The sequence below is a fragment of the Talpa europaea genome (genome assembly GCF_964194135.1).
Source record: "Talpa europaea genome assembly, chromosome: 8".
Classification (NCBI taxonomy): domain Eukaryota; kingdom Metazoa; phylum Chordata; class Mammalia; order Eulipotyphla; family Talpidae; genus Talpa; species Talpa europaea.
In genome coordinates this window covers 40,392,910-40,412,280 of record NC_140075.1, presented here as the reverse complement: position 1 = coordinate 40,412,280, position 19,371 = coordinate 40,392,910, and the positions used below count along the sequence as shown (strand labels likewise).

Sequence of the window (19,371 nt, the reverse complement as noted above, 5' to 3'; positions counted from 1 at the left end):
TTTTTAATTAGGCACAACTGACTTACATTATTATTTTAAAAAAATAGGCGTATACAGTGCCTCCTTTCAGAAAGTATTAAACTAGCATGAACACCCTTTTCTTTTTAAAATGTTCTGGGTTAGTAATTAAAAAATCATGTTTCTTAATGTTTAATAATTGCTCAGCATATAGGTATACAGAAAATCTATTACAAAAAATGTGAAAGACTAAATACATCATAGTCTATCATAACGACTACCATTTCACTGTAGACTTTCTCATGATAAAAAAAAACATGCATACCATACAGCAGGATATGAGGAAATCAGTGTTTACCTGTTTATGTTTAAATACAATGTGAAATGTTCACCTTCTATGTGTATGTATATGTGCACACATCAGCACTAGAATGGACTTGCAAAAAGCACTCTCACTGCTAAAAAATTCCGTCAGTTTACTGTTCCCCATCTCCCACACCATTACTATGGCCCACACTAAGATGCAAACTTGCCTGTAATTCTGTTGTACATTAGTTTTCCAGCTGTTGTTCCTGGACCATGGATCACTTCCTCACTTCTCACTCCCCCCTGCCCTCCCAATGTGTTATCCTAGTCTCATCTCCATGCTAGTCACACCATCACTTCCCTTCCCTTTCCTCACAGTGGCCATAGGCCTTCCCTGCAAGGTTCTGTCCATCCTTTGTTGCTACTCATTTCTCAGCCTGCAGCTCATTTCCCCCAAGGAAGTTTTTCCTATGCTCTTGTGGCAGGACTATTTAATTGATGTCTACTGCCCCACATTTCTACCATCCTGCATCAGAAAGGCAAAGACCACATTTGTTTTGCTCACTTTTATATCCCTAAACCTAGCACAGTGCCTCAGATCTAAAGGTTGTTCCCAAATATTTACTGAATAAAGATTTGAGAAGACTTTAAGGAAAAATGCTCATTAAAGAAAATTAATAAAAGTTAGTTTCCTTCACCATCATTAGGCTTACATGTATGTGTTGCTATTTCATAACGACAGTGATAGAGCTACACTATTTTCTCCTACTCAAACCCATGTCAAATATCCAGGTTTTAAACGATGTTAGTAGGAATTCTAGTTTCATAGTATAGCCACTGACCATGAATGAATGACAGTTAACTGGGTTTGGAGGCTATAAACTTATGAACGAAGTTTCAACAGAGGAATACCTTAATCAACTAAATTAACAGATCATAATTACTTAAACAGATAAAAATCTCATTAAAATGACTGTTACTGTGCCTCCCTGGTGGCCAAGGGGTTAAGCACCATACTAGGAAGCAATCAGCAGCCTCTGCAACAAGAGTTCAATCCCCAGCAGGCCAGAGAGAAACCCACATGGCGCAGCAGCTCTCTCCTGTCTCACCCGCTGCTCCCTCAGCAGTGTATTTCAGTCACTCTGCCTGTTCTGCTCACCCCCCATGTCTCGGCCTGTCCCCCAGCTTGTATGCATAGATAAATAAATCTTTAAAAAAAAAAAAATGACTGTCACTAAAAAGCACATTTCTCCCTTCAGTGGAACTCTGTTGTAACTCTATGTTCCCAGCCTGCAAAATGGAAAAATAGCTTTTGCCTAGGCTGGCCATCTTTTTTGGAAATAGATGCTTGGAGAAAATGCAGTAAGTTAGTTAATAAATATACTGATATAGCATATAGAAAGTAAAATGGCCCTCCGAAATGCAGTAAGGCAACATAAACAGCCTTCATCTGCTCTTCTTTACCTACCTTCTGAGACTTTGTGAGTTACAGTGGTATTTCTCTGGTTGAATTAGCTGCTTCTCCCTTGTCCTCTTTTCTTGTCTGGTTCTTTACTGATACTCTTTCTAAAACATACACCCAATAAACATCACTGTTCATTTAGTCTTAACTAGTAACAGTATCTGAGGCTGGGGAAGTTGGAATACATCCCAAGGTTAGAACTCATTTCCCCATACAACAGGTTATTGATTCGCAATTTGTAAATATAAATCATCAACTTCTAGACCTATGGCAGGGGGCATGCATTAACTGGGGACAACTACAGTTTAACAGAAAGACCACAGGGATCAATTAGACAATGAAGGATCCAGTCTCAGTTCATTCTCTAATTGCAATAACTGAGGCAAGGCACCTAACTTTTATTTTCCATCTGTACAACAGAGGGCAAGCATTAAATTAGTATTTCTCAGTCAGGGTGTTTTTGTCTCCCAGGGGATTTCTGACAATGCCCAAAGATGTTTTTGGTTGTCACCACAGGGGAAAGCAGTATAATCATGATTTTTATTTTCTGTATTTTATGATGCTGTGACATCTTGGGGGACTTGCTAAACCTAAAAAGACTGCCCCTCCCAATCTGGGGATAGGAAATTACTCCTCCCACCTCCAGTGTGGCTTCCATACATAACTCAACAACCCAGAAGTCCCCCAGCCACCTCCTTTCTCTTTTGTATGTCATGTCAATATTTCCCCTGCCTAGGGCCAGGAATTAGACAGCTAAAGACCACTCTGTGGCCCAAAGCCCACTGAAATTATTCAAACTACTCAAGCCCAAACTTGTACAAATTTGAATACCCTGCCTGACTGGTTCTGCCCTGGAAAATCACAATAAAGGTTCTGGGCACTATGCTTATTCCTTACTCCTTCTATTGCCTACCCAAGCCAAGTACTTCCCTTGTATATCTTGGTATGCCTACTGCTACTGGGAACTATATGTAATAAAAACTCTTCTGGCAAGGGAGTTGTCTCTACATGTCATTTTACCATACCCAATAAGACAAAATCCCGGGTATATTTTAAACAGGGTTTTTGACATGTAGTTAATGGAGGCCAGGGATGTTGCTAAACAACCTACAATGCAGAGGGCACTATAAAAGCAAAGAATTTTCCAACCGAAAATGTTCACAGTGCCAAGGTTGAGAAGCCCTGGACTACATGAACTCATATTTTGCCTAGTTCTACAGGCAACAGATTGAAAGGAAATTGATGTGATATGACCAAAACAATGTTATCCTAAGTTAACCCTCAAATTTCCTATGACAAATCTGATTAAGGAATTTGATCTATGGAACAGGCATACTATCCAAAATGACGAAGTAATGGTGAGAATATGAGTGTAATTTTCAATAAAAATACTCCATCAGGATATAAATGTGTGGTAGTTAACAAGAACAATTTTAGAAAACAAGCTGCACTTTAATCCTTAAAAGACACCATAAATCAATGTCTTAGCATAAATAAAAATGTGATCAAGAAAAGAAGACTAGCATGCGGTCTTCAGGTTAAGGAGCCTTACATAATCTTTGGGTTCTCCCCTCCCTGCCTCTCACCCTCCCGCTTAATACATACCAGGGAATAGCAATTCAAGAAGGGTCAAATTATTCGTTTGTATAATTTATATGAAACAGCATCCATTTTTCAAATTAAAACATATACATTTATATTTATATAACAATACTCCACCAGGAGAAAATTACACTCATATTGTCAGCATTATTTCATCATTTTGGATAGCATGCCAGATAAATATATACACAATATATATGTTCAGGTCTGCTCCACAGTGGGCTGCAGTACTGTTGAAAGCCTACTTAGATCTATCATACCAAGGACTAGAAACTTATTCAATTTGGTCAGCATCTTTCAGAATGGTAATAATCAGATTTAACCATCTAGAGACACTGTACACTAGTGTCATCCTGATTTTGAAGTTCTGAAAGAGGTAGAAGTTGGGATATATCAAAGAGCTAATTAATCATCTGCTGCATTTTACCAAAAACATGTCTCCCTGGCCAAAGAAAATAGATTTCAGGAGAGAAAATTTCAAATGTTTGAATATAAAAATGTTAGAGAACACAGTTTAGAATAGTCACGTCAACTAACAACAAAAACAAAATAAGATGAAAAAACACACAAAAAAAGTTTAAAGGCAGATTTTTAAAAAAAAGAACAGAAATAAAAGTATGTAAAGATATGGAGGCAGAGGGCCTCCCTGGTGGCACAGGCAGCTCAGTACCGCACTGTGAAGCTGTCCGCAGCCTCTGCAGTGCAGCTTCGATCCCGGCCGGCCAGGGAGATACCCACATGGTGGGGCAGACCTCTCCTATCTCGCCCGCTGCTCCCTTCAGCAGTGTATTTCATCAGTCTGCCTGTTCTGTTCCCCGCTCTGTCTCTGGTGAATCCTCTCACTCTCCCGCACATCTGGCCTGTACCCCGGGGTTCTTGTATAAATAAATAAATCTTTTAAAAATTTTTTTTTAAAAAAGAAGATATGGAGGCAGAACTGAAGAAAGCAAAAATTGCACTTAGATAAAAGAGAAGGGGATGGGTATGCCAGGAACACTTCATGAAAAAGCTAACTGCTCAAAGGCAGCTACTTAGTTTCGAAGGGTCTGAAAAGTTATTTTTGATTAGCTAGCACCAACCTCAGGGTCAAGATCATCCAGCACAGTTTCCAGTTGTTTCAGTTCTATTTCTGACAGATTCTCCAGGAGCTCATCTTCATCAAGGTCCTTGTACTTTTCTAAGTCCTTCCGGAATGGTAGCGCCATGATGTGCAGTCCTGGGAGTCACTGAAGTTTTGCGATTCAGCTCAGTCAGAAGATTTCTATGTTTTCTTAAAGCTATGAAGAGAAAGAAACATGAACATTTAAAATGACGAGTCATCCCCCCTGCTTAGATATATTATTAGGTTAAATAAAAATCTAATTTCTTGGGTCATATATTCGTTGATCATATATCACACTACTTTGTTTATGGATCATTCAATAGGGCCTCCACCTTTTATCTTTGGTTGATTAAGAGGAGTAAGATTCAAATCCTTTAAAACAGCTACCTGATAGAAATTTTAATTGCTGATAATTGAATTTTAGTGGGAAAGAATTTATAATATGTGCCATAACAAAATTCTTCCCTAAATGACTTTCTAATTTCTGTTACCAGAGTACTTTCCTTAAGCACTATATGTTTAAGGCACATTTGTTCTACTGTACATTGTTTAGGGAAACATTATTTCCTGACTTAGGAATAACATAGGACAGTATAAAAATTCCTACATTTCCTGTGGGATGAATGGCTGCACACCACTGGAAATTAATATTTTGGTTTTTTTTATTTTAAAGATCTATTTGCTTATTTTTTTTTTATTTATACAATAGCTGGGGTATAGGCCAGAGGTGGGGGAGAGTGAGAGGATTCACCAGAGACAGAGCGGGAGCAAAACAGGCAGGCGGGCGCAACAGGAGAGGTCTGCCACACCATGTGGGAATCTCCCTGGTGGGCCAGGAATTGAACCCTCGCTGAAGAGGCTGAGGACAGCTTCACAAAGCTGCACTCAACCCTCTGCGCCACCAGGGAGGCCCTGGAAATTAATATTTTGGAAAAGGTTCTCTTTTTAAAGAAAAAAATATAGCATTCTGAAAATGTTTTAGTAAAATAATCAGAATTCTGTGGGGACATGGCACCACTACTGGGTATGATCATAGGAAAGAACCATCACCACTCCTCACTGTGTGGAATTCTCCCCAACAGCTAGGAGGTGACTCAATCAGCACCATCTTTCTAGATACAGCAGGATTTATTCTACACATAGGAAAGGAGACTTAAAGTAAGTTCCACAAAGAGTGTGAAATAAAAATAAAGCATTTCTTTAAATGCTTGCCATATATGTGGAACAGTTGCCTCATAAAATGTTCTTATGTCCATAGAGCACAATCCTTACACTCAGTGATTCAGCTCAATTTTCCTTGGCTGCAGAACGACCAGTACTTCAAAGTCTGGATATATTTTCTTTGGGTATATTTCTTTTAATATCCCCTTCCCTCAAGTTTTTCCTACTTAATATTTCAACTAATATATTTTCCTCCTCAAACATTTTATGGATCCTTTGATATGTTTTCATCTCCTAAGAAGAAAGGTAAGTTCACCACGGGGGTCTGTCAGCTAGTGGCCTGATGGGCAACCACCTGGGTCCAATAACAAGCAAATTAACAGAACTGTGCTTATGCAGAGGTTAAGTTGCCAGCAATTTGAGTAACTGCTCAAGACAGGTCTGGCTTACACCTACTCTGCTGGCACCTCATCGAGTTCAGTAGTTACCAGTAGTTCCAGACTCTTTCAAACAAATTATTGTTATCATTTCTAAGTTATAAACCTCCACTTTGTACTTCCAACTTTAAGATAGTTGTTTACCTTTACTTTTTAATAGATGCTTTTAATATATTCTGGATACAAACTTCTGTCAGTCATATGTAAAAATAATTTCTTTCATTTCCGTTCAAATCTTACTAGTTTATTACGGTATATTTATTTATTTATACAAGAACCAGGGTACAGGCCAGATGCGCGGGAAGGTGAGATGATTCACCAGAGACAGAGCAGAGAACAGAACAGGCAGACTGACAAAACACACTGCTGTGGGGAGCAGCGGGGGAGACAGGAGAGGCCTGCCGCGCCATGTGGGACCCTCGCCCGTCGGCTGGGATGGAACCGGCACTGCAGAGGCTGTGGACAGCTTCACAGCGCTGTGCTCAACCGCCTGCGCCACCAAGGGAGGCTCTGGAAAATCTTTTTTTAATTTATGCATACAAGAGCTGGGGTACAGGCCAGAGATGCGAGGGGTGAGAGGATTCACCAGAGACAGAGTGGGGAACAGAACAGGCAGAATGACTGAAATACACTGCTGAGGGGAGCAGAGGGCAAGACAGGAGAGGTCTGCTCTGCTGTGCCATGTGGGTTTCTCTCTGGCCGGCCAGGGATTGAACTCATGCTACAGAAGCTGTGCACTGCTTCATAGTGTGGTGCTTATTAACCCCCTGCGCCACCAGGGAGGCCCTATGAGAAATCATTTCTAAATGATTTTTGTTTAATATTATTTTAAGAAATTTACTTCTTTAGCTTTTTGTTTTTTCTGTTCAAAACAATGGAGAAACATTTCCTTTGGAGTCCAAGCATAAAATGTGCCAAGTCAAGAACTTCCAGATAATACAAGCACATTTTCCAAAAGCTTCAGTTCTACTTCCATAAAAATCAAAAACAACTGGTGCTCATCCTTCCTAATGTACCAATAGTGTTCTTTCCTCAGCTGCTGCTATTGGCTAACGTGCGTATATCTTCCCTCTCAGCTCTCCTCCTTGGCTTTGGAAAGCCTGTGGTCTGACAATGTTCTGAACATTAGTAGAAACAGCTTAACAACTCCTTGGGAAAGAAAGCTCTGGGAGTAGTGCTTAGCTTTTACTACTGTCCCAGGGATGACCTGAACTCCTTTGCTTGTTCCTTGACATCTGTCTACTAGAAGGGGAACAAATTCTGAATGGTGAAGAGGCGAAGCCAGTCTGGCAGAAAAGTATAAAGCTATATTGCGTGTGAGGAACATGGAGTAACTCAGGCTCTTTTTTGCCTTCCTACCACCAGACTCTGCAGCTGCCCCCTGCAGCTCTGCTTCCCTCCAGGTTTCATAACCCACACATGAGAAGTGTTACTGCAAAAAGCACTTAGGAGCAAGAGCACCTATAATTACAGAGAACAGGACCATGAAGTGGAGATTGCAGGGAAGGGGGAGGGGGAGCTTAGTAGGCTCCGTTACTGCCTCCCTATCTGTCCGGAGCCGCCTGGAGCATGCGCCGTGTTGCGCAACACACGTGCCATTAATTAGTTCTCGCTTTACCGTTTTGCCTGCTGAGAAACCACAGGTGTTTCCTATTAATCAAATGAGACTGGGAGGTACGATGGGAGGAGCTACCAGGATATAAGAAGAGAACCACGAGAAGGTCAGGAGGTTATTGCGAGAGAGGTTATTGCGAGAGGAGCAGAGAGAAGGTCAGGGAAGGTAGAAAGACAGGGAAAAGTAAAAGAAAGGAAAAGGAAAAATAAAGAAGTAAACGCTAGCGTCAAGTTGTCTCAAGCCCCTCATTTCAATCCTCAGCCCTTCTCTTTTCGTGCCTACGAATCCCGCGGGTCGGGACACCTATCCAGTCCCCTGCTGAAGCATTGAAGACATTGTAATTGCATTGGTTTTTGAGTTCAGAAAGATGTTTTGTACCATTTCTGGATGGTACCACTTTGGAATATATTAACATTTTCTTTGTTCATCATAAATGATTAATTTTATATATATATGGGGGTTTTTTTGCATGTTTCTCACTCTCTTCCCCAAACTACAAACCCCTTGCCATTTATTTTCTCTCCAACTATAGAATTCAAGACATATAATTTAAATCTACCTGATTAATTTATTCTCTATATACTTACTTTGTGATTTTTGATTCTTAGGTATGAGAAAATTATTTTATTGTCTTTTTTCAGACTTACAGTACAATTCTCATTTTATATTTCCTATGACATTTTCTGTTTGCAAGACAGAAGAGGTCTGCTGTGCCATATGTGGGTCAGCTCCCTGGCTGGGATCAAACTCTGGCAGTAACGGTGATAGCACTGAGACTTAACCGCTAGGCCACCAGGGAGGCCCAAGCATCTGTATTTCTCACAGGCTCCCCTGTGGTGCTGAAGCAGCCCATCAGGCTTTGGGAGCCACTGTTCTAGAGGAGCTCTTATCAGAAGTTCTGACAACTAGGTCCCTTGTGGCAGTCTATTTTGTCCTCCTCATAGGCTGCAGAACTTAGCTAAAATGGTCTCCAAAGTCTACGGTGCTGTTGGCCATGGTATACTTTCCTTTTCACTGTCACTGCTTCACTGGAGTTCTGTTAGTCGAGACTACCTGAGGGACTTTAGGAAACTCAGAATAACTCTGAGCTAAAAGCTTTCCTATAACCAACCTCCTTTCACTTATCATTTATCTCTAGAATGTTCCTTATTTTTCATATTGGACTTCCAAGATGTGCTAATTTTCAGAAGCATTCTCAGTCATTCTCATTTGGCTGAGGTATTTTAAATTTTAGGTTTTTTATCTGAATAATTAAAAAAAATTCACAGCCATGGTCTACATCTTTGGATCATTCACACCAAAGCACTACAGTGGGATTTCAAATGCCACTGCACCACTACCAGGTAGAACTGTTTTGATAAATACAGAAACAACCTTAATAATGCATTTGCACAAAAAGATGATAGAGTACTATGTAACAAAAAAAATTTCTCTGAGATTCAAACATAGAAAAATGGTGGTAAAGTGAAGTTTTCACATGGCAGACAGTAGTACGGGCACAGTGAACGCAAAGAGAACTTTGCACTGAAGCAATCAGGACCATTTAACGGCAATTCACATTTTGTGAGAATTATCAGCTAACACTAGCATTCGCAATAACTGTTTAAAGGCTATGTCTACAAATCATGTAAGTTTGATAAACACTATTCTATTTAACCACTTATTTTCCTCCAATTCCCCATTTTTCAGAGAGCAAGGTCTTGACACTGACTATATTAAAAAACAAACAGGAATTACATGATCCAGAGAGATGTTCTCTTAACATACGGAGTGTTAACCACTATTCAATAGGGCAGGCTCAGCATCATCAGACTCTTACTGTTTTCTCTTTAATGCATACATGTAATCATGATCTCTGATTTAAAAATCTTATATAGACTCATTATTATCTACAACAAGGTTAGACACCCACAAACCAGTGTCAACAGGTCAAATTCTGCCTGCTGCCTATTTTTGTAAATGTTTTATCAGAACACAGTAACATTCATTCAGGTATTGTTCACGGCTGCTTTTGTGCTACAATGGCAAAGTTGACTCAATGCAACAAAGACTAAATGGGCTGCAAAACCTAAAATATTTACTATTTGACCTTTTACAGAAAAAGTTTGCCAATCCCTGACCTACAAGATAAAGTCCAAATTCCTCAGCATGAGATAAACAGTTCAGAGCCTGGTCCCAGCTAGCTTTCCAGTATTATCTCCAGCTGCTCTCCATCACACAGCCCATACTTCAAAGAGGCCAAAAATGTTTAGCCTTACATGCCTTTGCTTATGCTGTTCCCTCTCTGGAGTTAATGCTTTCTTTCTCACCTACCACTGCCCTCAATCAAACCCGTACACATTCTTCAAGGCATATCTTCCCTGAAACTTTTCCTGGTCTTCATTCTCACCCATAGGCAAGACTGTTTCTTTATCTCTGCTGCCATTATCCTTGCAAATCTCTCTCTTAAATCATAGGCTGAGCATAGATAAGTATCCTGGAAACTTAAGGTTTATAACTGATATTAACACATAATGGTAAGAGAATGATTCCCAAAGCATGCAGAATAAGTTGCTACAGAATGGTGGTAACATAATTAAAGAAAGAAGGCAATAAGCATGCAGGTTGTCATCAAGTAAGATCTGCCATGTACATTTAATTAAGCACAAGGGAGGCGGGGTATCCTGACCAGCAAACGTGACCAGTTGGTTCTCATTAATTTACTAACCTCCAGGTGACCAAAGCCTGATGTCATTCAACATTAACATCAATTTCTTCTCCTTCTTCTTCTCCATGCTCACCAAGTAATCTTCTAATTTAAACTTAACTATTCACATAGCTTTCCCCAATATAAATTAATAAGTTGACATTTTGGCTTATGTACCAGTTTTTTATGAGAGCAGTCTCTTTTTAAGATAAACTCATGCTGTTTACAACAACAAAGATGGAATTGGAAGGCATTATGTTAAGTAAGTCGGAAAGAGACAGATAAATACTGGATGGTACTACTTATTGGTGGACTATAGAGAAACCAAACAAAGGGTGAGATAAAGCCAAAATTAAAAACAAACCCTTGAAAGCTGACTAGAGGGGGAGGGAGGACAATGGACTGTGGTGGCGGAGGATGGCTGTCTTGGTTGTGGGTGCACTAAGGTAGTAAAACACTTGAAGTAGGAGATAACCCCAAAATACAAATAACAATGTAAACTAACATTACCTCAATAAAAAATAAAAATGTTATTAAACAGCCATTATTGGTGGATTGCAATCAGATCTCTGCAGGGGCAAAACTGAGCACCACCTGGGAAATCTTATACCAGGGCCAGATGCCACTGCCAGTTAACACTTAAAGACAGCCTCCATGTTAGAGCAAGTCAATGATGATGCTATGTTAGAGGTCATCATTTGCCTGTGTCCCTTGCTAAACTCTATAAACCCCCTGAAGGGCAAACATTCTCTCCCAGATCTCATTGCTTATTAGGTTGTCATCACCAGGTACAGTGCCTAATGGCACACAGGGAAGTCAATTTGATTTAATCAGGTCACAGATCAGTCTCTCCTTCCCCTTTGATAGTTCCCTCTTCCTCCCGCAAAGAGCTAGTGTCCTCTTGCTCCCTAACTCTATTCCCCTTACCACAACTAAAAAGTTACTGATACTCAGTCTTTGATATTTCTGTTAATTTTTTGTAGTCAATGCACTATTCACCTGCAGTGTCAACTCATTTGTTTGCAGAGTTCTGTTTCTAATCTTCCCCAGTTAAAACAAAACAAAAAACATTATCAGTCATCAGACTTCTGAAATTAAATGCAGGCACACCGTAGAGATATTCTGGATTCAGTTCCAGACACCACAATAAACTGAATAGCCAATAAAATGAGTCACATGATTTTTTTTGCTTCCCCTTGTATACAAAATTTGTTTATACTATGCCACAGTCTCTTAAGTATGCAATAGCATTATGTCTAAAAAAATATACATACCGTAATTCTAAACTTTGTTGCATAAAAATGCTAACCATCATCCGAGCCTTCAGTAAGTCATAACCTCTTTGCTACAAATCTTTAATTCATTAAAAAAAAAAAAAAAGTGCACTACCTGTGAAGCACAACAAAACAAGGCATGCCTGTATAAGCACTGCTGATCATCTGGTTTTCTTTTGGGTACAGAAATGTTTCTTCCTCAGAGGGCACCAAGACTCACTCTTCAAATGTGCTAGGCATAAGATTGTGCATCTTTCTTCAGTGGTTTCTGCTAGTACCCCTGGGTACTGAATCAACCTGACCCACAAAGATCAAATATTTTTTTCTACCTCAAGATTCTCAGATGAGTATCTGTTTCCCAACACATTTACTGTTCATTCAATAAGTAGTTTTGAACATCTCTGGTACCAGGAATTGTTCCAGGAACGGTGAAAGCAGTATACATGCAAAAACTGACTTACTTTAATTTAAAGATGGTCTATGGACAAAACACAATGAACAAAGAAACAATATCAGATAGCAATAAATAATAGAGGGAAAAACCCAGAACAATGCTATGAGGGAGGTGAGAGTAAGGATGGTGACTTCAAGTGGTTCTGAAACACTGTTCAGAAAGGCAGCCTCTGAGCCAAGACATAAAGGTCCTGGTCCTGAGCAGCGCTCCCAGTCTAAGACTCCGCGCTCACAGCAGCAATCAAGGTGAGAAACAATGCGGCTTTGCCAAGAGCTGTAGCTGGGCAGATGGAGAGAAGATGCACATATTTTTGGAAGCACAGGCAAAATAACTTCTCCACAGATTGGCTGTGAGGGGATAAAGACAAGAGGGCACTAAGGAATGACGCCTGCATTCATTTCAGCTAGTAATTAATAAAATTTTTATTCCATATTTTTTTTTTTGGCTGCAGAACTATATATGATTCTAGGCCGTCTATACTTTTAAGCCTGATTTTTAAAATATTTCTTGGTTAATACTTTCATAATGATCTATTTTGGAATCCAGGTTGTGAACTACTCTAATGCAATTTATGAACAAACTCGTAATAACAACCTCCAATTTAACTAAACAAATAAATGAACTAATTGAATATTACTAAAGAAAGCAATTGTGGCTATGTCCTCTAATATACTTGTAGGCTGAAGCAAAGCATGTGTCTTTGTTAATACCATTTCTGAAATCATATTTTGCAAAGAGCTGGGTCGAAAACGTAAACAATTTGTCATGATTGTTTTAAAAAAAAAACATAAATTATGTTCCTAACTTATTTTCTTTCCAATATTTTCAATGCTTACTTGTCAACTGTCAAAGACGAGATGGTCAGGAATTGGGCACCCAGCAATGAGTTTTCAAGTACACAGCTGATAACCTGAGTTATCAGGTTCCAACACGTAACCTGAGTTCCTAGACCTTCTGGTTGTCCAGTTCTCTACCCTACCTCGGCCCTCCATTCCCACTGCTCTAACTTAATCATAATCAGTAACTGTGCCACTCCACCAGCTTTCAGTATCTTTCATTCCCTCTCTGACTCTGGCTAACCCCAACCCTGATTAAAACTAATTCTCCTCTTACTCGCCACCTGTACTACGGTGGCAGATGAAGTGAGAGAAAACCCACATGAACTGGTCAAATTTAAAATTTATCACAGCTAATGCCAAAGACTGTGAAAGAGGGTGCCTAGTAATCTTATTGCATCTCCCTAGTCCAGTCACTCTTCCCATCTTACGTGACTATTTTACTTCTTTTCCCTCAGACTTCAATAGTTCTCAGCCCTCACTCTCAAATGAGAACTTGATCTAAATATTTCACTGTGAACATAGATAAAATCATAAAAGGACACCTAATCTCCCAACCTATACCTACCAACATCTGTCACCACATACACTATCTTCCCTCTTACTTTCATTACTCTTGTTTAAAGCCACTCCCACCTCTCATGACTGATCCCATTCTTACTTATTTATATCAGATCATTTCAGTAAGTATGCCCATTAAATATATCTCCCAAATTAAAAACAAATTTTCCTTTGACTTCATATCCCCTTCCTTCTTGGCTACTTAACTCTTCCGTCTTGACACTACCCTACCTCTTGGCAAAAATCCTTGAAAAAATTGCCCATATTTGTTACCCCAGGTTCTCTCCCTCTTATTCTCTCAAATTTTCTCCAATTTTGTTTTTGTCCCCAGTATTTCACCCAAAATGATCTTGTCAGCAATGATCTACATGGTGCCAAATCCAACCATCAATTCTTAGTCCTCATCTTCAGAGATCTTCAGGGCCTCCCTGGTGGTGCAAGAGGTTAAGATGCAACCTATGAGTTCAGCCACTGCAGCATGAGTTCGAGCCCTAGCCAGGGAGCTGTCCACATGGCGTAGTAGACCTCTCCTGGCTCACCCACTACTCCCTTCAGCAATGTATTTCAGTTGATCTGCCTGTTCTGTTCCCTGCTCTGTCTCTGATGAATCCTCTCTCACACACATGCCCAGACACCTATGGCCTGTACCCCAGTTCTTGTATGCATAAATAAATAAACCTTAAAAAAAAAAAAGAGTGAGAGAGAGACCTTCAGAAGTAGCATATAACAGTAGATCATTCCTTTCATCCTAAAACGCTTTCCTCAGTTGGTCTTGGAGGCATTATTTTATCCTGGCCCCCTTATATCTTTGGTTGACACTTCTCATTCTCCTCTGCTGGTTCCTCCTCATTTTCCCTCCCTCTTTCTTTTTTTTGTAAAGATTTATTATTCATTCATTTATGCATATAAGAGCTGGGGTGTAGGCCAGAGGTGAAGGGGGTGAGAAGACTCACCAGAGACAGAGTGGGGAGTAGAACAGACAAATTGACTGAAATACACTGCTGAGGGGAGCAGTAGGTGAGACAGGAGATGTCTGCTGTCCCACATGCTCCCTTGTCAGGGATGGAACTCATGCCGCAGTGACTAGTGATAGCTTGATAGTGCTGAGACTTTAACCCCTGTGCCACTAGGGAGGTCCTCTTAACACCATATTTTTAAGTTTCTCATGTTAAATTACTGAGATCTAGGGTTTTTTTCTTCAAAACATATAGAGTTGACCCTTGAAAAATGCAGAGATTAGAGATACCAACCACTGCTCCCCACAACAGAAAATTCATATATAACTTATAGTCAGGCCTCCATAACTGTATTCTATATCCACAGATTTAATCAAATGTTATCTGGGGTTGGTTAAATCTGTAAATATGGAACATGTGGATAGAAAAAAAAAATGCACATTTCAGTGAATCCATAGAGTTCAAACCCATGTAGTTCAATGTTCAGACCCACCAGCATAGCTAAATTAAAAAAGAATGACAATATCAACTGTTGACAAAAGCTATTGACAAGGATGCTCACAAATTGCTGGTAAACTAAAAATTTATCCGACCACTTAAAAAAACTATTTGGCAGTATCTACTAAAACGAAACATACTCATACCATAATTATATCACAATTTCTAGCTATACATCCAAGAGAAATGAGTGTTTATGTTCATAAAACAAGATATACAAAAAATATCCATAGCAACTTTATACACAATATCCCCAAACTGTAAATAATCTGGATGTTCATTAGTGGGAGAATATACATATGAATTGTGATATAGTCATAAAACAGAATAGTACATAGTAATAAAGAGTAACTACAGATAGGGCCTCCCCGGTGGCGCAAGGGGTTAAGTCTCAGCACTATGAAGCTATCTGCAGCCACTGCAGCATGAGTTCAATCCCCAGCCAGGGACTAACCCACATGGCACAGCAGACCTCTCCTGTCTTGCTCACTGCTCCCCTCAGCAGTATATTTCAGTCAATTCACCTGTTCTGCTTCCCACTCTGTTCTGGTGAATCCTCTTACACCCCAAATCTCTGGCCTATACCCCAGCTCTTGTATGCATAAATAAATTAAAAAAAAAAAAGAGCAACTACAGGTATGTGCAAGAGCATAAACGAATCTCACTGCAATATGTTGAAAGAAATATAAAAAGTTATACATAAAATAACATACTACATACTTTCACATATATGAAATTCAGGAACAGGCAAAATTAACCAAAGGGGGATGGAAACCAGAATAGCTATTGGAGGGTACCAATTAGGAGACGTATCAGAGAATATTCTGGGGAAATGAAAAGGTACTGTACCTGGAATTGGGTCGTAATTACACAAGTATATTCATATGGAGAAAACTGATTAAGCTGTTCACTTAAGACTTTCTCAAAAAATTCAAATATGTGTTTGTTTTGTGCAAGTAATTACATGTATTTGATATTGAGAAGCAAGTTCCCCTAAAGTAGAAAAGACTGATTTTTCTGTAGCATTGGTATAAAATAGTTATTAAAAAAAAACAAACAAACAAAAACCCAGCAATTTGCCCCTGCAAGCCAGTCACTATCAGCCACTCACCTCTGAAAGTCAATCAGGAACAAACTTGGTCAAGCCAGTGATCCAATCAACAGACACCCAAAGAATTATGCTTTTACAGATGTCGCACCATGGTCTCAGAAAGATGGCCAGTCCCTGAATTCCATGCTTCCTAAAAACCCCTGACAGAGCCTTCCTGGTGACCTAGGGGTTAAGTCTCAGCACTACTGCCATGAAAAAAATAAATCATTAAAAAAAAAAAAAGCAGAGTTTAAAAAGAAAAACCTCTGAGCTTCCTGCTCAGAAACTGTGCCAAGCCAACATATGGCAAGTATTGTAAGTATTGTTAAGTATTAAATTCAGCCTTTTCTGTTTCCAATATTGATCGGTAGTCTCGTTATCTTTTCATGTTAACAAAAACTTTTAGTGATTCCCTATGTTTATTCTTTCTTTTTTTCTAAGAACCGGGGTACAGGCCAGATGTGTGGGAGGGTGAGAGGATTCACCAGAGACAGAACAGGGAGCAGAACAGGCATACCGAAGAAACACACTGCTGAAGGGAGTAGCGGAAGAGACAGAAGAGGCCAGCTGCACCATGTGGGATTCTCGCTGGCTGGCCAGGATCGAACCCGCACTACTGTGGAGGCTGCGGACAGCTTCACAGTGCAGCGCTCAACTGCCTGCGCCACCAGGGAGGCCCCCCTATGTTTGTTCTTAAATAAAAATACTTCAATGTTGATTCATATGAAATGGTAGTAGATTCAAAATAATCTCTCTAGTTAAATATCCATGTAATCTTTTGAATTGAATATGATTCAACATCCAATAACTTCTCAAGTATCTATTTCAATTTGCTTTGGTTAAAAAAAATTCCAATCAACATTCCTCTTTCTTTTTTGTTTGGACCTGGCTTTAGACTTAATTCGAGGTCATTTTTAATTTAGTTATCTATGCCTGGAGATTTTAACACATGAAACCTCTAAATATTCTCGTATTTAATGTTAAACTTTAGTTTCATCTATGCTGGTTTAAGGAACATTCTGTTTGATGGAAAAGGCTGAAATTGAAGAAAGTCATCTATTTATTCCTGGTATTGTTAAAGCAAAGACTGAGTATGAATATTTGTTAAGGATAGTATGTGTCAGGTTCCTCAACTATAAGGGAACTTTAAGAATCTCATAAAGTCACTTCCTTTTTATGAGCTATTGATTCTAAGGAACACTAGAAATGCCACCCAAAAATGTACTTTGTGTGCACCATGTCTAAAGTACTATTTACACAGCATTTACCGTCTAACAACTGAAAACCATTTTTAGGCGTATATAATGTGTATTACTTTTACAGTAAATAAGACTATACTTCTATTTGGTCACTTGACTTCTAAGACAATAAGCCCTAAAAGACAGTACATTAAATACAAATTTCTTTGGAGTCCCTGGGATGCTACTATTGATCCAGATGTGGGCACATCTGAATTAGGCAGTTTGCTTTGCAACAGAAATTTAAGAATACAGTGGTTGATTATCCTGTGGAAACCAATCAACACAAGTTTGAGATTAGCTAAGTAGCCCTGTCTCTCCTGACACTGATACTGATGCCATCTTGAATTTTGAAAAACAAGATCTGCAGATTCCTAAAGCATATGGAAGAAAATAAAATCTGAAGTCTGATGGTTGGCCAGAAAAACTTATTAAGGCCAGAACAAAGACGACATTTAATTGGAAGCAGGTTACTGAGGGTAAAGGAGAAAGCAACCAGATCATGTCTGTGACTATTACAAGAAAATACTTCATAGGTTACTCATACCACTTCAAAAACAATCTTTCAGCAAAAGCCTATGAAGAGACTTTGTGGCTCCCATGTGGGTACCCCATTTCCTTTTCTGGCTCAAAGCAGTCAAACCAGCTCCTACCTCTACCCCACATCTTCTCGCTCTCATTATCCTTCCTCATGAGGAGGTGCAGCATCAGAGACACAAGGCAAGGTCTAAGAGGTACCTACTCTGCGCATACCAAAGAAGAAAGCCACAACAGCCACACCCTAGGCATACCCAGTTCCTCAGTACAAAATGTTTTTCAGTCTTTTTTTTTTTTTTTTTTGGTTTGTTTGTTTAATAGATTGGATAGACTAGGAAATGTTGAAACTTTTTTAAAAGTTGCTACAAACTCAAAAGATCTTAAAATAGAAATGACATCATATGAACAAATCTCTTGGGGGTAATAAGATTACAGAACTCTTTATCTGTACTGGTTAATCTAAAAGAAATTTCTAGTAGCTATATTGTAGACAAAACCAAATACTATATGAGGTGACTAGCAGAGAATGCTTATCAGTGCTCAACATCAATCAACATGTTGAATCCATTCCAAGTATAAAATGGAGAGCCTAATCTGAGAGTTTTCTTTCTCCTTCCCAAAGGGAAGTATGGCTATGACTCATTTTTCCTCTTGCAGGAATTTTCTTAATCCACTGAGTTAGTAAGCATTGACTATATGCAAAATCCTAAAACAAACTAAACTAGATCTGAAAGAAACCATGCTGAGAGCAAACTGAATTTTATGCATTGAATAAACAGTAAATGGTAACATTTTCTCAGTTTCATCCCTTCTGAGTTTCCTGGGCTTTTCCTTATCCTGAAAAACCAACCAATTTCCCATTCTTCAAATCCATGTATATCTGTAGACATTTACTGAGTGCCTGTTCCGTCTCATACGCTATCCCAGGGGAGGGGGCAAGGACTAAAGGGAAAGGAAAAGGACTATGGGGTGAGAGCGAAGGAACCAGAGAAAATTGCATAGAACAGCTTCTTGTTCTCTCCCTCAGCTTTACAAATGTTTCTCAAATTAGAATTTAAAAGATGACCAGAATCAAGGATCTGGCACAAAACAGCACAAAGACTATAATACTCAATTCTAAATTTAATGTTAAATGCAGGCACAAACTTAATAGTTTTCAATTTTCTTTTCACACAGTTGCTATTTCTCAATTTACAAAAGTGTTAACCAGTAAAACTGGGAAGATGGCAAAAGTTTGATTCTCAGTGTCCTGTGATCTTGTGATTTTTTTTAATGATTTATTTATTTATACATACAAGAGCTGGGGTGTAGGCCAGAGAGGGCGGGGGTGGGGGGGCAGATGAGAGGATTCACCAGAGACAGAGTGGGGCGCATAACAGGTGGATCTACTGAAATACACTGCTAGGGGGGGGAGCAGTGGTAAAGACAGGAGAGAGGTCTGTTGTGCCATGTGGGTCACCTCCCAGGCTGGGGATAGAACTCATGCTGCATTAGCTGCGGATTGCTTCATAGTGCTGATGCTTAACCACTTCAGCTACCAGGGAGGCCCGATCTTGTGACCTTTCATCATAAAAATATATACAGTCTGTGTGACGTTC

General features: G+C 39.4%; 1 protein-coding gene across 2 annotated transcripts in view; it reads right to left on the bottom strand.

Moving 5' to 3' along the window:
• TMOD3 (tropomodulin 3) overlaps window positions 1-4,533 on the bottom strand; it is a gene marked incomplete at both ends in the record, with an annotated part of 39,047 nt that extends 34,514 nt beyond the window's left edge. For both annotated transcript variants that reach the window (XM_084240437.1, XM_084240438.1), the window contains one exon: window positions 4,408-4,533. In XM_084240437.1, coding sequence (XP_084096563.1) covers window positions 4,408-4,533 — 126 coding nt within the window. The remainder of the gene's footprint in view (window positions 1-4,407) is intronic.
• Window positions 4,534-19,371: the final 14,838 nt, after the last annotated feature.